General features: G+C 51.1%; 1 protein-coding gene across 6 annotated transcripts in view; it reads left to right on the plus strand.

Moving 5' to 3' along the window:
• Shank2 (SH3 and multiple ankyrin repeat domains 2) overlaps positions 1–18,198 on the plus strand; it is a 300,678-nt gene that overhangs the window by 152,703 nt on the left and 129,777 nt on the right. For 4 of the 6 annotated variants that reach the window (XM_036200105.1, XM_036200104.1, XM_036200106.1 and 1 more), the window contains 2 exons: positions 5,623–5,705; positions 7,234–7,358. In XM_036200105.1, coding sequence (XP_036055998.1) covers positions 5,623–5,705; positions 7,234–7,358 — 208 coding nt within the window. Of the gene's footprint in view, positions 1–4,469; positions 5,706–7,233; positions 7,359–18,198 lie in introns of those variants that run through there. The other 2 variants (XM_036200109.1, XM_036200108.1) reach the window with 1 other exon arrangement.

The raw sequence follows: 18,198 nt of genomic DNA on the forward strand, positions 1-18,198 counted from the left end.
AGGCTGGGACCCCATCACAGCTGATCAAAGCAATTTGATTGGCAAGGTTGCTGTCCCTCAAGGACCCCAAGAGAGACCCAAGTCCACATCCACAACCCCATGTTCAGGATCAGTCTGCCCATAGTGGCCCTGTCCCTAAAAGACTGGCTTACAGCCATGTGGGACACCTTGTTTAGTCTCCTCAACCAAGGCCTGACTGCCTGTGGCTCCAAGTTTGCCCTCCGTAGGAACAGCTGCATTGAAAGAAGCTATCAAATGCCAGCTGTGAGTACCTGCAGCCTTCCCTGGCCTAGCATGCTGCCCCACATGAGGAAGGCGTCCCCTGGGCCACTCTAAACACTTGGAAGCTGGGCGTGACAGTGAGGAGTGTCAACTTGATGGGGTCTAGAGTCACTTAGGAGACTGGCCTCCGGGCATGCCTGTGGAAGTTTCTAGACTGGGTTAACTGAGGAAAGACCCATCTTCAATGTGGGGGGGGGGCACCATCCCAAGGGCTGGGGTCCTAGACTGAATAAAAAGGAGGAAGTGAGCTGAGCACCAGCCTTCATCTCTTTGCTGGCTGACTGTGGGTGCCACGTGACCAGCCGCCTCCTGCTCCTGACTCCATGCTTTCCTGCCATGATGGATGGCACCCTTGAACCGTGAGCCAAGTGAGCCAGCCCTTCCCTGCTTAAGTTGCTCCTGTCATGTGTGATGGCCCAGCAGCAGGACAAGTGTGGCACCAGGGGTGATGGCTCATGTCTATAACCCCAGCAACTGGGAGGCTGACATGGGGGATCACCACGAGTACAAGGCCAGCCTGGGCTGCAAAGTGAAACCTTGCCTTCAAAAACTAAAAAATAAATAAATGGCTCTGTGGCTTGGCCACTTAGGATCCTACAAGGTGGAGACCAGAAACCCCTTCGGGCATGCTATGGTGGGTGAGGCCCTTCAATCCGCTCTGTGGCAGACCTCAAGTCTCCACAACACTCCACCTGGACTTGGTCAGTTGACACAAGGTGGGTGAGGGGGATGGGACAAACATGGCTGCCTTCTGCATGTGGTTCCTAGAGGTCAATGTGTTTCCTGTAGAAACAGCTCTTTCATTCTCCATGGCAACCGATGGACCAGGCCCTACCTTTATGTGAACTGGGAAAGGAATCTGGCCCCTCCTCAAGGTTCTGCCATATGTCCACATGGTCATAATGCATACATGACCACATATATGAACTGTGGGTAGTGTTCTCTGACATGTACTGTGCAAAACCTCCGCAGCTGTACATAGCAGAGCTGTATACCCACTCTTACCCCATACCTGCCTGCTGCGGGTAAATGTCGACATAGGAAGGTCCATTTGGGGTACTCTGTGCAGAAAACAAATCTGGAGAGCATGCTTCTGGCTTGTATTTGTGTCCAGTCAACTAACACTGGGATTTTTAAAGTAGGGAACTTTGTTTCCTGGAATACCAACAGTGAATGCTTTATACATCTGGTTGATTATGGATGAGGAAACAGGGCTCCAGCAGAAGCCTGAGTGGGGTCACCCAGAAGCAGTGTGCAGGATTTGAGAGCTTCTGCTATGTCCCAGTGAAATGTGGGCAGTGGTCTTTGGGTTGAATCTGGAGGGTAGATATGCTGGGGCAGCCAGGTGGGCAGGGACTGCCAGGGCCCTAGGCAGCATTAGCTCTGCTTCTGGGAAAGTGCCAGGGGCAGCCAGCGCGACTGAGTCGTGTTTGCCCAGGATCAGGGCACTGTTCAGCAAGAGGAAGGGGCTGCTGAGACAGAGCCCAGGATGGCTCTTCCCTCTGCGTTCATCCCCAGCATCTCCCACACTGCTCCCCTCTGCCATGTGTTGCACCCCTGCCTCGGGTTCTGCCAGCCCCTGAGCATTTGGGGTGATCTGCAACAACAGCTCACTGTCTCTCAGGACATTGAGCCCCTGGGGAGAGGGAGCATTTTCTCTGGGTCATAGAAAAAGAGGGTGGGTACATGAAAAGTTGAGGGCAGGGTCCCCAGCCCTGGGTCTGCCCACAGAGGTGTGTCTGTCTGTAGAAACTCACTTTTCTCTTCTAAGTTTTAACCCACTCTCTTCAGGTGGTGGATGTCTGGATTTAGGGTTTAGGCCCAAGGTCTGTTGGTAGGTAAGGGTGGTGGGCGTAGGGTGGGGCTTAGCTCCTGAGAAACATCACAGAGAGAAGGAACTGGAAGCCATCTTCCAAGAATGGGAGGCTCAGGGGAAGACACACAGGGCTGCCACAGCAGGAAGCAGCTGGGAAGGTCTTAAAAGATCAGAATCTGGGAGAAGGCTGTGGCCTGGGGTTGCAGAAGGTCAGTAATACTGTTGATGCCTCTAACAGTGGCCTTTAAAACTGAAAACAGTCCCTGTGTGTTACAGCTGACTGCCCACCAGGGGCCGCCCTGAGAATGCAGGGTCTCAAGGGTTATGCAGCACCCTCCTTCTGCGCCCCCCCCCCCCATGATCCTATTGTGGTTGTGATTCTTATTCTGTAGAGTAAGATCTGAGACGTAAAAGGTCAGGGTGACCTTGAGCTCAGTGTCACACTTTTCTTTGAACCGGGCTCAGTGGCACCCCTGCCCCCACAAGCAGTCAGGAAGAGACAGCCAGTGTCCAGTCAGTACCGCTGACCTGAGGAGGCCCCTGTGACTGTGGTGTCAGGAAGTGTCTGGGTGCACTCAAGTTCTGCTGGCTGATGGAATGCATTCTGGGAGCCCACCATGGCTTCAACCCTGAGCCAGGCCAAAGCCAGTGCTGTTGATCACCTGTGTCCAGGGGGATGTGCAGACATTGTGTTTGAGACCCTCAAGTCAGGGCAACCGGCCCCCAGATGCTAAAGCACTTGGAGACAGGGAGGTGTGCTGAACAGCAAAGGCTCAGAGAGACCCCTGTGACTAAGAAGGCTCCTAAGGGGCCACAGGGTGTCTACTGTCTGGCCACTGAGGGAGCCCTGGAGCCAAGACAGGTGGCTTCCCTTTGGAAAGCTGGAGGAGGAATTTCGGGTATAGTCAAAAAGGGTCTCCAGAAAGAGATCTGCATCTATATTCCAGGTATCGAGGGCAGACACAAAACTGTGGAAATGGAAGGGTCTGGCACTAGCCCACTTTGCCCTGTGTCTTGTAAGGTCCCTGAATCCACAGCAATAAGTCCCGCCCCACCCCAGTCATGTGATGGCAGGAACTGGCTACCAGCCAGGCCCTCTCCAGTTACTGACCATACTTGAAAGGGGTTCCCTGGGGCCTTGTCACTAAACCACACTATCATGGGTACTGTGGCATTCAACCACAGCAGCCCCACGTGATTGTGGGCTGTCCTCACAGCCTGTTGATATGGGAAGCAGAGGACCAAAGGGCCTGTTGCTTCCTTGCAGGCCAGCCCATGACTTGCCCGCCCATGGGCTCTCATCACCCTGGTGGAACCTGATGGTGCAAGGGCCTCTGAGAATTGAATAAAAGGAGTCTCGGGGTTGGGGATTTAGCTCAGTGGTAGAGCGCTTGCCTAGCAAGCACAAGACCCTGGGTTGGATCCTCTGCTTAAAAGAAAAAAAAAAGGAGTCTCTCACACACCTGTGCCCAGGATCTAGGAGGCTGGAAGGATGTCTCAGCAGACAGAGCAAGGTTTGAGGTTAGCTTCTCAGCCACCTTCTCAGACTTCTGTAACTAGCCATCCTACCTAGACCATTGTGTCACCATCCAGCCTGAGTCACTGCCCAGCCCATGTTGCCTTCCCCATAGCCAATGCCCAGAACACAGAGAGCCCCCACCCTGGGGCATTACTCAGCGTGACCCTGTGATGGGTAACTCCTGTGTCTCCAACATCATCAGTCTTACCTGCCCAATGGGAACCTTGAAAAGCCACTGCTCTTTCTTTACCTGCTGCTACCCAGTGTGTCTAACCGGGTACATGTTCTAACCACTGGCCACATGTACCCAAGGCAGCTTTCATGGGGCCTACCCAAAATTACAAACTTACTCAAACTCTGCAAAGGTTCTCTTGCCGTCTTTTTTCCCTTGTAGCTTTACTGTGTGGTTCTTACTTTGTAACTGGTAATGTCAACATAGTTCACGATGACAAAAGGTTGGACTGGCCTGCTGGGCCGGTTAAAAGGGGCTGCCCTGCTCCTCCAGTGCCAGGGTGTCCTGTCCTCGTTGGCCACTGTCTGCAGGCCAGACTCTAGGTTCTGTGCTTTCTGTAGAGCGCAAACCAAAGAGAACTGACTGTCACCACAGTGGGACTCAGAGCCCAGCCTTGCCCTTCACTCCCTTCTTCATCTGTGCCTCGGGCCTCTGCTACTCCTTCTGTTGGGATTTCTGGCCACCACATCCTATGTCCTCACACCTCCTACTGGGACTCTGGAGAAGAAAGCCCTCTCCTTCCTTCTCCAGGTCCCAACCCCCAGACTTCCTGCCTTCTGACTTACTTCCGGGGGGCGGGGGCAATGGCTGAGTCTGAGATGCAGACAGCTCTGTCTCCTGCCCTTCAGCGGCCACCAAAAAGGCCAGTAAGGGCCACAGTTGGTGGCTCTCAAGCCATTAGGCAGCATCTCCCTGTTCTGTGTGCCCTGCATGCGCCTCTAGGTGGACCAAGTTCTATTAATGGTGGTGATAGGCAGCTTTAGCCGGAACAGCAAAGTTGGGGCTTTTTAGTCTGTTTCCTTTAAAATTGGAAATGCTATACAAAGAGGTGAGCCCTGTGGTTTTCAGTCCTGGCAGTGGGGACAAGCTGGCCTTTTTGTCCCCAGCAAGGCATCTTCCTCAGGAGGGAGCTGCTGCCCTTCTTGGCTCTGATGGGACTGAAATGGCCTGAACCCCTCACTCTCTCACCCCTCAGCCTTGGCCTCTGTGGCCCGGAGAGACACAGAGCTGGCGGCTCCCCCTCCCGCCGGCCACCAGCCCAGCCTGCAGATCCTCTGCGCGCGGGATGACGCCCAGGCAGCCGTGCCGGTCGCACTGTGGGCTCATCAGATGACTGTGGGGGCTCCTGCTGCACACCACATTCCCTAGGACGGGGGAGAGGGAGGGAGGGGGCGCTGGCTGCAAAGCACAGGTCTCTGCGTCCCCAGTGCCTGCTGCTGGCTCGTGCACAGAACAAGCGGAGAGAACCTGGTCTCCTCTTTAAGCCCCTTCAAGAAATAGCAAAGCAAAGCAGCTCTCTTGGTTATTCCTCCGGCTGATTTCCTCTGCTTCCCTGGAAGATGCGTCTGGCCGAGACAGGCCTGGGGACCTCCTTCACCACGCTGCTGCCTCTGCCGCCGCCACCGCCACCCGGGCCACTTACTTTCTTTGCTCTGGGCGGTGGTGTCCTGGCCAGCCCCCAGGTTCCTTGAGCTGGGCCCCCTGCTCCCCAGCGGCCTGGGCAGCCCCTCCAGCATCCATGACTCCTTCCCCCGGCTGGCTCCCGCGCCCGCCGCCCCCCTCCACATCCCACTGTGCCCCGCTCGCCCATCCTGCTACCCCCCCACCCCCAGCTCCTCCTGCACCGAGCTGCTGCCCAGGCTCCTCCATGCTGCCTGGATCCCAGCTGGGTGATTAATTGGCTGTGATGATGAGCGTCCCCGGCGGTGGAGCAGCCACCGTGATGATGACCGGTTACAATAATGGTCGATATCCCCGGAATTCTCTCTACAGTGACTGCATTATTGAGGATAAGACGGTGGTCCTGCAGAAGAAGGATAACGAAGGCTTTGGATTTGTGCTCCGAGGGGCAAAAGGTAAGTGTTCCGGGATCCCTTCCTGTGGTGTGTGTGTGTGTGTGTGTGTGTGTGTGTGTGTGTGTGTGTGTGTTGCACACATGCTTGTATGGAAAACCTTCCCCAGCTTGGAAATAAGCATGAAACAAGCATTTTCCTGGGGGCACTTGGTTGCTAGACAACGATGCTCTTTAACATTCTGCCTTCCTCAGAAAACATCTAGGCTTCCTGCAGGCATGTTTTTAATTTTCCATCTACAGTACTGCTCCAAATGAGCTGCTCTCTCTCTCCTTCCCTCCCCCCACCTTTTTCTCTCAGTCCTGGGGAGACCCTGCAGCTTGGGCTTCAGTTCAGTCACAGTGTCGCTGCCAGCTCTCAAAGCTCCTGGTCTCAGATACCCAGAATGGCCCAGCCCAAGTTTGAGGTACCCGGAAGCTGGCCTGTGCTGAGGACGGGTTTCAGCTCCAAGGGTGGCAGGTGTCCAGATACTCACCTCTAAGGTGACTTTGCAAAGTCAAGGAGAAAAACAGGTCCCCTCTGCCATAGACTAAGCTGGCAGTACACACACACCCTGTGACCTGGGAATGGGAGGCTCTGGGACAGACCAAAGCAGTGCCCCATGCTCGCCCCTAGCATGGGGCTTCCCTTCCCAACTACAGCAAAAAAATGGCATCAGCCCTCTCAGAAAGAGGCATCTGCCTGAGGCAGGTGGGGGTCAGCCATGTGGCAGCTGTACCTGTGCGGGAGGCCTCCTTCCCTGGCTAGCCTGCCCACCTGTCATAGGCACCGGCCGCCCACGGCAATCCATCCAAAAAGAGAAGAGCAGAGCCCTCTCCACCCCCAGGGTGCAAGTCCATGCCTGTGTGATGTGCCTTCCCCTCCCCCAACCCGGGCATCACACCTTCCCACCCATCCACCCCCAGCCTCTCAGGAGGACCAAGAAAGTCCCTCAGCAGCCCTGTGGGCCCCAGAAGCCCAGCCTTGTTCAGCCGAGAGGTGTGCTGGTCATGTGATGGTCACAGAAAGCCAGGTCCCCCCCTGGAGAGACTTCAGAACAGATTCCAAGTCAGCAGCCACCCACTGGGTCAACATTGTGCTCTGTCCTGTTCCAAGTTGAATCCCCTGGGTTGCAAGTCTGTCTAGCTGTGAAATTGGCAGGCGGTTTCAGTATGGTCTTTCCCTAGCTCTGTGTGGTAGAGGAAGGAACTTTTCCATTTTTAGAACTGAAAATGTTTAGTCATTGATACTTTTAAAGAAAATGACAGGCGTGTAGACATGTACCGCAGAGTACTTTATTCCATGGTTTCAGCAGAGAGGCCAAGAGGCATGATGGAGTACTGGCATTCACCTGGCTCTATGGCCTCCATGAGTCCTGGTGTGCCTGTGAGTAATGAGCCCCTCTCTGGGGAGAGCCAGACCAGGACCACTGCTTCCCAATGGGGAGTGCAGTGACTGTCTTTCTCCCAGGGTCCCACGTGCAGGTAGGATGGCCAACTTGGAAAACATCCTCCAGACTCACAACACAGTATTTGTTTCTTTGTCTTCCTAGCTGATACTCCCATTGAGGAGTTCACACCTACACCGGCATTCCCAGCCCTGCAGTACCTGGAGTCCGTGGATGAAGGTGGGGTGGCATGGCAAGCCGGACTAAGGACCGGGGACTTCTTGATTGAGGTAGGGCACAGGTGTTTAATATCATGCTGCTTGGGGAGAGCGCCGACTCTCACGTGGGAGAGGGTTGTGGTTCTGAACACAACCACTAGGATGGTGGATGACTTGGGCCATGTGACTTGTAGTCTCTGAGTGTCCCCACCCCCTGAGAATGCTCTTTCCTCTGTCCCTGATGTTGGAGACTCTTCAAAGTTCTTTGGGAGGATAAAGCATACATGAAACTTGGCCACTGGTCTTCAAGAGGAAGATGGAGACATTTTCATGATGCTGAGGTCACGCACAATATGTGTTAACCATGACTCTATAAACAGGAGGAGAGTCCTTGCTCACTCCTGTGTCCTAAGGGCAAGTCACCAAGCCTTTGTGTGGTATTGGCTAGCATGAGGTGTGTTGTGGGTAGCTGTGTTCATTGCATGATTGATGGTCTTTAAGGACCACAGAGCATGGGGAAAGAGGAAAGGGAAAGAAAGGGGCTGGACTGGGCAGGGAGGAATCTGCGACGTCCAGAAGTTTTGAAAACTGACTTTGGTTCATACCCAGAAGCGGGATGACGTCTGATCATTTGAGGAACTTCCTCACGTGCAAGCCTTGGTGCCTGTGAGTTTTACCTGCATTTGTATGTGCCAGTGAGATAGTTGAATCCCGGTGCTTCAGGGCATCCTGCCTGTTTGCAGGTTTAGGTGTTGCTTTTGATCTTACAGTGCGAGAGAACTTGTTACTCTTTGGAATCAGGGTGAATGAAAGAACATGCAGTAGGTTGGAAAGACAGTGTTTTTAGTGATCTGATGGGCCCAAATGGGCCTCGTCAGGAGTTTTCCTTTCCCTTCCCCGTGTTCATGCTGAGCCTTGTCTCAAGTGTGTCAGAACTCACATGCAGGTGGAGATAATGAACAGATGCATCTCAACAGCCAATGGTGTCTCCACCTCCTGGGTGACCTCAACGCACATCCATGCTATAAAAGAGGACACCCTCGCCTGTCCCAGGTGACATGGCCCTTGAAGCCTTTACTCTGCATTCCACTTCAGCTGCCTGTGGTAGTTTCTTTCTGTGGCATTGTTCCTATCCCTCTGGAGTTTGTCCACACTGGTAAGGGGGTGACAGGAATGGAGAGAGTGGGAAACGTAACTGTTAGGGCGGGAGGCAAGTAAGGAGTCATGTGTGGTTCTCATACCATTATTGAAAGGCACTTTAAACTAGTCTTGACCTCCCAGAGCCTGGTTTGAGTGAGGCCCAAGCTGATCCAGGTTCCCGTGTGTTGGAGCAGTTGGAATCTCTTCCAGGATGGAGAAGCTGAGCTGGCTGCAACTCCTTGAGTTCATGGGGTTTGTAACCCTCCTGGAAATGCAGACTAGGTTGAATCATCTTCTGTAGGATGCGGTTGTGACGCAAACTCTCTTCCTGTGTGTGAGAGACACTAGAGACAGAGGGGGCGTGGCCTGGGTTGGGGCTCTGAGTGCTGTGTGGGTGGCTCTGTGATAGCAGAGAGGGGGGTCCAGGAGATTGAGATGGGTTTCAATAATAAATGAAGGCTGCAGATGTCTGCGTACCCCCTGATGTTCAGTTCATTTGACTGTTTCCATGATAAACTAGTCAATAAAAGAAGCCTGGGCCTCTGAGGTGGAAGCACCTGGGGCAGCACTTTTTTTCTGGGGATGCCCTGAATACCACCCCACAGTCCTCATAGCACTTGCTTTGACTTTTTAAAATCCTCTGATAAGCAAATCTCTTTGCCTTTTGGGAACACGCATTTTGTTCCGGTGACTTCTTAGTCCCAGGATTTTAGGTTTGTCTGGCTTAGCCCCCAAGGCCTGGTAGGTCTGTGTGTGATTCTGTGATTTTGTGCATGGCCTATGGAAGGACTTAGCATGTCATGGTCCCACAAGGCTGCTTATCAGAGTCAGGCACTGATGATGGTGCTGTGGGGTGCAGAGAGGTGGGGAACAGCCTCCTCCTCTTCTACTTCCCAGGCTGCCTGGGGTGGAACTCCGGATTTCTTGTTAGGTGCCTGGATTTAAGTCTCCCCCACCCCCATGTGTTGTTTCCTTGGCTGCTGGCTTTTGCCACTGGGATATTAAAATCATTTATAAGCCCTTACACAGGCATGTGCTTCCCAGGGGACAGCTTCTCTCTAGTTTCAGTGGATGGCTTTCCATCTTGGAGGGATTGTTTTTGAAAAGCTTTATATGTTCCCTTATGAGTCAGTGTGGGGTGAAGCTGTTCCTGTGAGCACCCTATAAAGCCTGGGGTGTCTGTGGGCAAAGCTACCCTGAGTACCGGTGTGTGGCCCTCATCCCCTGTGTGCCCCTTGGCAAGCCTTCTCTTTGCTGCCTGAGAGAATCTGAGTGTATGTCAGACTCCATATTTTCTCTCTAAAATTTCATGCTGTGGTTTGAACCTCGGGACTGGGGCCAGGGCAGGGGCACTTTTGAAGTGAGGGCTGACTTTTAACATCTCAAGTATCCACAGAGCTCCACTACTCTTTCTTCAGCTCAGTCAGATTGCCCTGACATTGTTACCGTGCCTGGGGCTGAGGCCCACAGTGAAGGACTTCCTGTTGCACACGATTTTCTCTCCTGATAAAGTGTTAGGGGGAGGGGTTGTTTTGTTTTGTTTTCCTCTTGTTTTGATAACTACACTACTCTCCAAAACAATCATAAGGTTTGAGTAAAGCCCTGTCAACCTTTTTAAATTTCTAAATATTTACACACACACACACACACACACACACACACACACACACACACACACACACTATAGTGTGCATGTGGAGGTTAGTTGTCTCCTTCCACTATGTAGGTTCCAGAGATCAACTCAGGTTCTCAGATTTGGTAACAACTGATCTTACTTCCTGAGCCTTCTTCCCAGCCCCATCAATAAGCTGTCTTGAAGTCAGGGATGGAAAAAAATAGACCCCCAGGGTCAACATGAGAACTTAGCTCTCTTAAAGGGATCATCTCAGCTCAGAGTGAGGGTGTGTGTGTGAGCTCCATGCACGAGGGCATTCCACTACAGTGACTCTGTATGCCCACACACTCATCTGTCACTGGACACAGGGGTGGGGCCACAGGCCCCCAATGGACCAAGGTTGGAAGATACTCAGGCTTCTTGTAGAAAGTGGTCCGGGGTTGATGTAAGAACAGCTCTCCATGCTTACACTACACAGTAAAGGCTTTGTCATGGCTGTTAGACTTAATCACTTAGGAAATCATGACAAGGAGAAACATCTGGACGTGCTTAGTATAAGCAATGGCTTTGTTTTGTTTTTGTTTTTAAGCATTTTTTTGTCCATGATGGTAGAGTTTGTGGAAACGGAGCCCTGTGCTGTAACACCAATGGCAGTGTCTCTAAGTTTTCCTCATCAAAAGACATGACAACCAGCCTAGTGACAATGGCCAGGAAGGTATTCAGAGGACATAGAGTGACTGGGAAAATGCTCTTTCTGTGCAGGTTGGGTGAGAGGTTGGAAACTCCAGCAGCCAAGAAAGCTGTGGAAAGATGTGCCTGGCTGGCACAAGTATGAGCGGGAGAGGAGAAACTGGCTGTCACTGTAGTGTCCTGCAGGCTGGTAGGCTCATCGTCCTCTGAGACTTGGCTGGCATTGCAGTCACAAAAAAATGCCTGGTAATGACACAAGGCCTGGTCCCAGCCCCAGCCTGCTAGGCCAGAACCACAAGTGGGAGTTTGGGCACAGTTCAAGGGGCCAGGGAGACGGGGCCATCAGGAGAGTGCTGGGCAAACATATGGAGCTAAGTTCAGATCCCCAACACCTATGTAAAGATGGGGTGCAGAGGCATGCATCTAATCCCAGCACTGGGGAGTTGGAGACAGTAGAATCCCAGGGCTCACTGGCCAGTCAGTCTAGACAAATCAGAAAGCTCCAGCTCAGTGAAAGACTGTCTGGAAAAACAATGTGGAAAATACCAGAGAAACATATTCAATATCAACCTCTGACCTCTACACGCATGCTCATACACATGTACACACACATGAGATAGAAAGCTGCAGCCATACCATAATAGCAGATGAGACAGTGGCCCTCTAGCCTGGGCAGAGTGGATGCTTGAGGCTCTTACCTTGGCTTGCTTGCAAATCACCTTTGCACATGTAGAAGCAGAAGTGTCCTTAGGGCCAAGGTGGCGTTTTCCCCACAGGCTCCATACTTGAAAACAAGTTTTATTTCTTGATCTGAAATACCCCATGTCTTACAAGTAGCCCTTAAGCCAACTTATCAGAAAAAAAAAAAAAAAGAGCAAGCAAACGGTGTCTGCCGCAAAGTGCCAACCAAGGCCCGTGTCCTTATATACTGCCATTAAGGTGTACCAGGCTGTCATGCCTGTCCTGCTCTAGTGTGTACAGAATTTTCAAAATGGCCTCTGCAGTTATTGTTGTGTTGTAGATGAGCAAAGTAAGGTGTGGAGAACTTGGGTAACTTCCCACAGTCACAGTTTGACTCTGTGAGCCTCTCAACTCTGCCCAGGCTGCCTGACTAGGTGCCCTTCACTTCCTAGAACTGAGACCCACACACTCGGCTTCCACCTGTGCATAGGGCAGAAAGCGAGGCAAAGAGCATTGCACCTGTTTTGTTTTGTTTTGTTTTGTTTTGTTTTGTTTTGTTCTTTCAAATCAGCAACCTCTTTTCAGAACCATCATACCTGTTGCTAGCAACGACAAGTCCATATTGTTAGAGCAAAGCACAGAGTGCTGGGAATTCTGGGGAGGTCAACATGATAGCCATTACAGGAAGCAGAGAACCGAGCGGGTAATTTCATAGCTAGGATTCCATCCTTGGGGAATTGTGTCGAAAGCAAGCAGCAATCATAGCATGTAAATAAAATAATAAGAGAATGGGAAGGAGGGACAGTCAGCATCTGCTGTGGCTCCATGAGGGAGCCTTTCACAAATCCCTTACAAGGAGTCCTCCATGCCCATGGACTTCTCCCATGGGCAGCTCTTTTTAGTGAACAAGACAGAGTCAAAGACATCTGCACAATCCCATCTACAGGCAGGTGGACAGCAGCCCTTGCCCTGCCCGTTTGGTGACAGAATAACACCCTCTACCTCCTTCAGACTTTTCTATTTCTCAGCTTTTCTGCAGTATTCATTTGTGTGTGTGTGTGTGTGTGTGTGAGAGAGAGAGAGAGAGAGAGAGAGAGAGAGAGAGAGAGAGAGAGAGAGCATTCATTTTGCAAGTGGAACATTCCTTCGAAGAAGGTTATGGAGCACTGTGGAGTGGTGTCCTGGCCTCCTGGGCCAAGGTGGCATGCATCCAGGAGAGGGTTTTCTGGTGTTAGTAATTGTCCCAGGGCCTTCCCCTCACCAGCCAGTCAGCCAGTACTGGGCTGTGAAGACTCCTATGGTTTTTGTGATTGTTTTCTTAGCCCTGAAGTGGCCGATCTCGTTTTTGTGTTAATTTCCCTAAATAGGTTTTCCCTTGCAATTAAAGCAGGCGGCAATATCCTTCATCCTCGAACAGCCACGCTGCAGATCGCTAATTACCTTTTTCTCATATTAAACACTTGCACTGGAGATGCCTGGAACCATTTTTTTATAATCTCAGTTTGTATTGAAGTGAAAAACGTGAAGAGGGATGTCCCGGTGTTCTCCTCAGAGACTGTTTGAGTATGCTGTAAAAGCTTTCTTAGTCAGGTCCTTAAAGACAAGACTCATCTCACATACGTCCAGCCAAGCCATTGCTTCCAACCCAGCTGGAGTTATGGCAGCTACTGCTCCCTCCAAGGCTGCATCCCCCTGCCTCAGACCTCAGCAAGACTTGTGGTAAAGGCAGGCAAGACCAATCTGTCTTAGTCATCCACTGAGAGCATTATTCATAAATATGTGAGGGGGCTCTGCCTCATTGGAAACATGGGTAATACTGAGAACTAAGTCACCCAAGATAAACTGTGTTACCCTGAGCTCTCCAAGGAAGATTGGGGGTCAGAAATGCTGGGCACAAAGCTAACATTTGTCAGTATCAGCTGGTGAATGTCTTGTCCTTCTGCCTCATTAACATACTTGACTCAGAACAGAGGACTGGAGAACATTTGTCAAACAAATAATAATACTATAATGATGGTGGGTGATTGATTACACATTGACAATGTAATGGCAATGATTGACAATGACCCCTTCAAATGGGCACCATTGTACAATGGTAAATACAGCATCAACAGCTGAACACACAAGCCAGGCTAGGTACTGTTCAATATAAGGCCCTGTTATAGCCATCCCAAGCCCCTGATAGGCAAACATGGCTTAGGCCTCTATGCCCTGAGCCCTCACCACCCTGCAAAGCCTCGCCCTGTCATGGGCCTGACTTTCAGGTAATCTTGGGAGTTTCCATTGGGAGTTTCCATTTGTCGGTGTACTCTAACCTCTAGGGTTGAGGCAGAGCCTTTCTGTGGCTTCCCCAGTGCCAGATTCGCTCTAGTCCAGACAGCAGCCTCACTCTTCAATTCACCCCCCCCTCTCTCTCTCTACACATACACACACACACACACACACACACACACACACACACACACACATATAGATATATATATATATCTTGTCTTTTAGGATATCATCAGAGACTACCATATGCCCACTGGTGACCCCAATGGCCAGTGTAGGAATCCTAGCCTCTATGCCTCCTCCCAGACCTTGATATCTTACTCCAATAGTGCCCATGGGTATTCAGTTCATTGAGATGGGCAAGGCACCGGCGGATGCTAGCAGGAGCAGAGGCTGAATTCCTGGCCTGGTGCTGTGTTTGTGTTTGGGCTGTCGCCTTTGGTTCACATCAGAGATGGGCAGTGGTGTCTAAGTCTCTCTTTAATTGTGGAACGTTTCCGTTCCCATAGAGCTGTAACTTCTGGCCAAGTCCTTGAGGTCTGCTTTCAGGGGATCACAGCATTAGAAATCTTTGCCATTCTAGGACCACAGCCATTAGAGTGAGATTCCCCAAGGCTGTTGACGCTGGGGTTTGACTCTTGAGGCTTTACAATAGATGCTCCTCTGAGGGGAGCCCTTGGGCATCTGGGAATCCAGATTCTCTCTCTCCATACACCCTGGACCTGGAAAACTGATTGCTTCACTTTCCATAGTGACTGAGAACAGGTGGTTTGGGCTCAAAAGTAGCAAAGAGATCCTGCCGAAAAGGCGGATGCAGGCTGCTTCACTGTAGCAGGTCTGAAGGCTTGACTCTTTCATTGTGAGGTTCTAATTTGAAGCATCAGTGATTTCAATTTCAAGCTAAAAAAAGATCCCGAATCACTTCAGGGGACCATGGCTGCTGTGCTCAGACTCTGTGGGATTGGCAGATGGCAGTGCACTGAGTTGGAGAGAGACAGAGAGGAGCCATGGTCAAGGGCACAGGTTGTGCAGCCAACCCAGGTTTGAGTTTAGGCTCTGCCTCCTCTTAGTTGTGTGAAGTTGGGCACGTCATTCACCTTAGGGCTTTCAATTTCTTACCTGTAAATAAAGACACATCCGAAGCTTGGAGCACAGCTCTTGACATCATGGACACTCAACAAATGTTGGGAAAATGACATCTGGAACTCAGTTCATTGATTCATTTCTGCAGCTGACAAATGGGTACCACAGGAGGCACTGGGCTAGAGGAAAATGGGAATTAGCTGCAGCTTCTTGGGAGCTCACAGTCTAGAGGGGGAACAAAAAAAGAGTACATGCCAGGGGAAAGAACTCTGAAAGAGATGCTGTTGCTTTGGTGTATAGGAAGGGTCTCCATAGTCAGTGTGGAGGAGGGAGGGCTTGAGCAAAAACTTAGAGGGCCAATACCATTCAGGGTGAATGTGGGAAGTGGACTGCTTTGGTGGTGCTGACAATGCCTAAGGCTGGGGCATGGAGGGCTTAGATGGTCTGGGTGAGCAGGTACAGCTGTGTGGTGCTGACCAGTGTCAGAAAGTACTAGAAGGAGCGGTAGGCAGGCAGCAACAAACCCTCTTTAAAGCTCTGTGGTGGGTGTGGCTTTTCTCTGTCCGTGGTGCTGAAACAGGATCCTTGTATTTCAGCGATTCTCAGCCCTCCTTCCCTGTGACTTCCATCCCAACCCTTCCCCACCCTGAGTCCTTGGCCCGTCCAGGCATGGAAGCTCATTACTTTGAGACAAGGCCCATCTGCCTGGTAGAGAATTCTCTTCCGTGAGGATGGATAGCGGATCGGTGTGGCAGAGCATCTGTGGTGTCCTGTGCTTTGTTCCCGCCTTCGCCTTGTTGCTAAGGTCTCAGCTCACGTGCCAAACTCCCAAACATGCCTTTCCAGGACCATCTGGCTGCCCCTGACTCTCATGCTCATGCGGCATGCTTCCGTCACTGGCAGAATCATCTCCGGTGTTGGGTGGTTGACTTACATCCATTTCCCTTGTACAGTGTCTCTCCCTGTGGGTCAGACAGGCCGCCAGCACGGCACCTGTCACAAAGCAGAGATCTTAAAACCTGAATCTGGTGATGGTCAGCCCTGAGAATCTTTCACTACCATCTTTCAGATCATAAAACTGAGCCTCAGAAAAACTACCTGCCTGGGACCTCACGGGAGGTTTGAGTCTTGGCAGCCTGCAAAGCATGCCTCTCTTTTTGTGTGTCTGGTCAGTACCCTGGTTAAGTCCTGAGTCATGGCATTGCATCTTATTTCCACCCATCTCTGTCTAAAGCTATCTCTACCCTGCAGACTACAAAAGATGAGGTCCTAAAGAGGCAGATGAATATCCAGATTAGAAGTTTGAGGCACAGGGTCCTCTGACGCACCCATTGACTAACCCCAGAAGGAGAACACAGGGTCCTTTCTGCCATCCATCCACCCGTCTCCCAGAGTGCCTGGCAGGCATCTTGTTAGCATTGATTTGTTTCTGTCTGTGGTGCCCTTTTGTGCTAGGGAGTTTTATGATCCAAGTGGTTAGGTTGGTAAATGAACTGAAGGAAGGGTGTGGGTTAAATGCCCTGTAGGACTATAATTGATGGGGCTCATCGGTCCTGGGAGTTAGTGTGTGCACACATCAACACTAGTAGAATTGAGATGAGAAGGAAGGGAGATGGGGTGTGGAAAGCCATTGTGTGGGGCTGTGGGATTCTGATAATGGCCTCTGCAGTTTAGTTCTCTGGGATCAAACATTCATTATCAAATTCACTACTTTCCTCCAGCCAGACTGCCCTGGGTGTGGGGGGCAGGGCAAGGTGAAAGAGAGTGGGAACATAGAAACCTCAATCTGTACAATCAGGGCACCCAGGGCAAAAAGAGCTATTACTATTATAGGTTGTTGTTGTTGTTGTTGTTGTTTTCCATGAGAAGGGCAAGCATTGCCTAGCTAGGCCAGGCACATACATCTGTCAGGGAGTTTCCCAATGTGACAAACTGTGGGGTGTGATCTCTCTCATAAACTATGGACATCACATGAGCAGAGCCCAACTTGTTCTGACTGCCCTGTGCTAGGTCATAGGCATGGGGGATGGGGTCATAGCTGAAGAAAAGGGTAATTTGTCCATGAGATGACCAGAAGTTTGTGCTACAGGCAGCCAGGACAACGCTGATTCCTATGCCTGGGCATGACAGTTCTGGGCAGGCCAGTGTCTGGTAGATGCCTGGATCCCAACACAGTAACTCTGGTTTCTGGGTGTCCTAGACAGACATTCCTCCCCAGCACCATTCTGGTTATTTCTGGCATGGTCCTCATCACAGCTGATCCATGCATTGCTAACTCATTGAACCCTCTCCAAATGCAGTCTCCAGTTCCCAAAGAAACTGGAGTATAATGGGGTTGAGAAAGCAGCCTCTGGGTCACAGAGCTTTGGCAGAGCTGGGATTCTCAGCTGACCTGGTCCCTTTACCAGGCTCTAGCCATTGTACATTCCAGTCTCTCTGCCATTGTGGTGAGACCTTAGTCCTATTATTTTTGTCCTTCCCTATCTCCTGGGGGACTGTTGCTAGTCCTTCACCTGCTCCTCCAGTCTGTGCTGCGTTTACATCTCCAGGGAGAAATGTCCTGTCCTAAAAGCTGACCCTTGCCTTAGCCTAAGGGTCTAGCCTCAGAAGGATTAGCCTCTCACTCTTCTTCACCTATCTTGGCTTGATCCCTTGCCTTTTTGCTGGCCCAGTGATATAACTCTGCCTCTAGTTTTTCCCATGTTCTTCCCTCCGCCTGAGACACATCTTTCTTTTGCTCACCATTGTTCCCTTTTTCATGGTTCACTTTCCCCAAATTTCCCCTGGCCTCCTTACCTGAATGGTATGAACCTCCCCGGCATCCTGCCTCTAGTAGGGATGCATCTCATCTTAGCATTACCACTTGTTGCATTTGCATGGCATGTCAGCTTAATAGTGAGTCTCTCTCACCAGAACCCGAGCCCATCTAAAACTGATGGCCTCTGTCCCAGACTGTCACTCACACAGATGACACAGCAGCCAGCCATAATCAGGATCTCTGGAGACCTTGGATCCTTTCCTGCCAAAGAGACAGTTGCTTCTTCCCAGACTCACATACCTCAAGAGTACCAGGAACCCCAGAGACCCACACACAGCAGTCCAGCCCAGTCTGGCAGTATCTAGTGCTCTACTCCACACCCATCACAGTCCTTGGAGTTTTAAGAGAATGCGTGTGCTGATCTCCTCAAAAATATTAGACTTTGTTAAAAATTCCACCCCCACTCTGACTGATAATCGGCTTTCATTTGCACTCCTTCATCTTGGCTTGAGTAAGTCATGATCTACACACACACAAAGGAAGCCAGTGAGACAAGCAGTGACAGGACCACCTGGAGTAGAGGTTGTACCACACAGTGAGGGTCACAGGCTATCTTTATGGTCTCATCTGTCTGGTAGCAGTGCATATCATCAGGGGTACACAGACATCAT

The sequence above is a fragment of the Onychomys torridus genome, chromosome 1, assembly GCF_903995425.1.
Source record: "Onychomys torridus chromosome 1, mOncTor1.1, whole genome shotgun sequence".
Classification (NCBI taxonomy): Eukaryota; Metazoa; Chordata; class Mammalia; order Rodentia; family Cricetidae; genus Onychomys; species Onychomys torridus.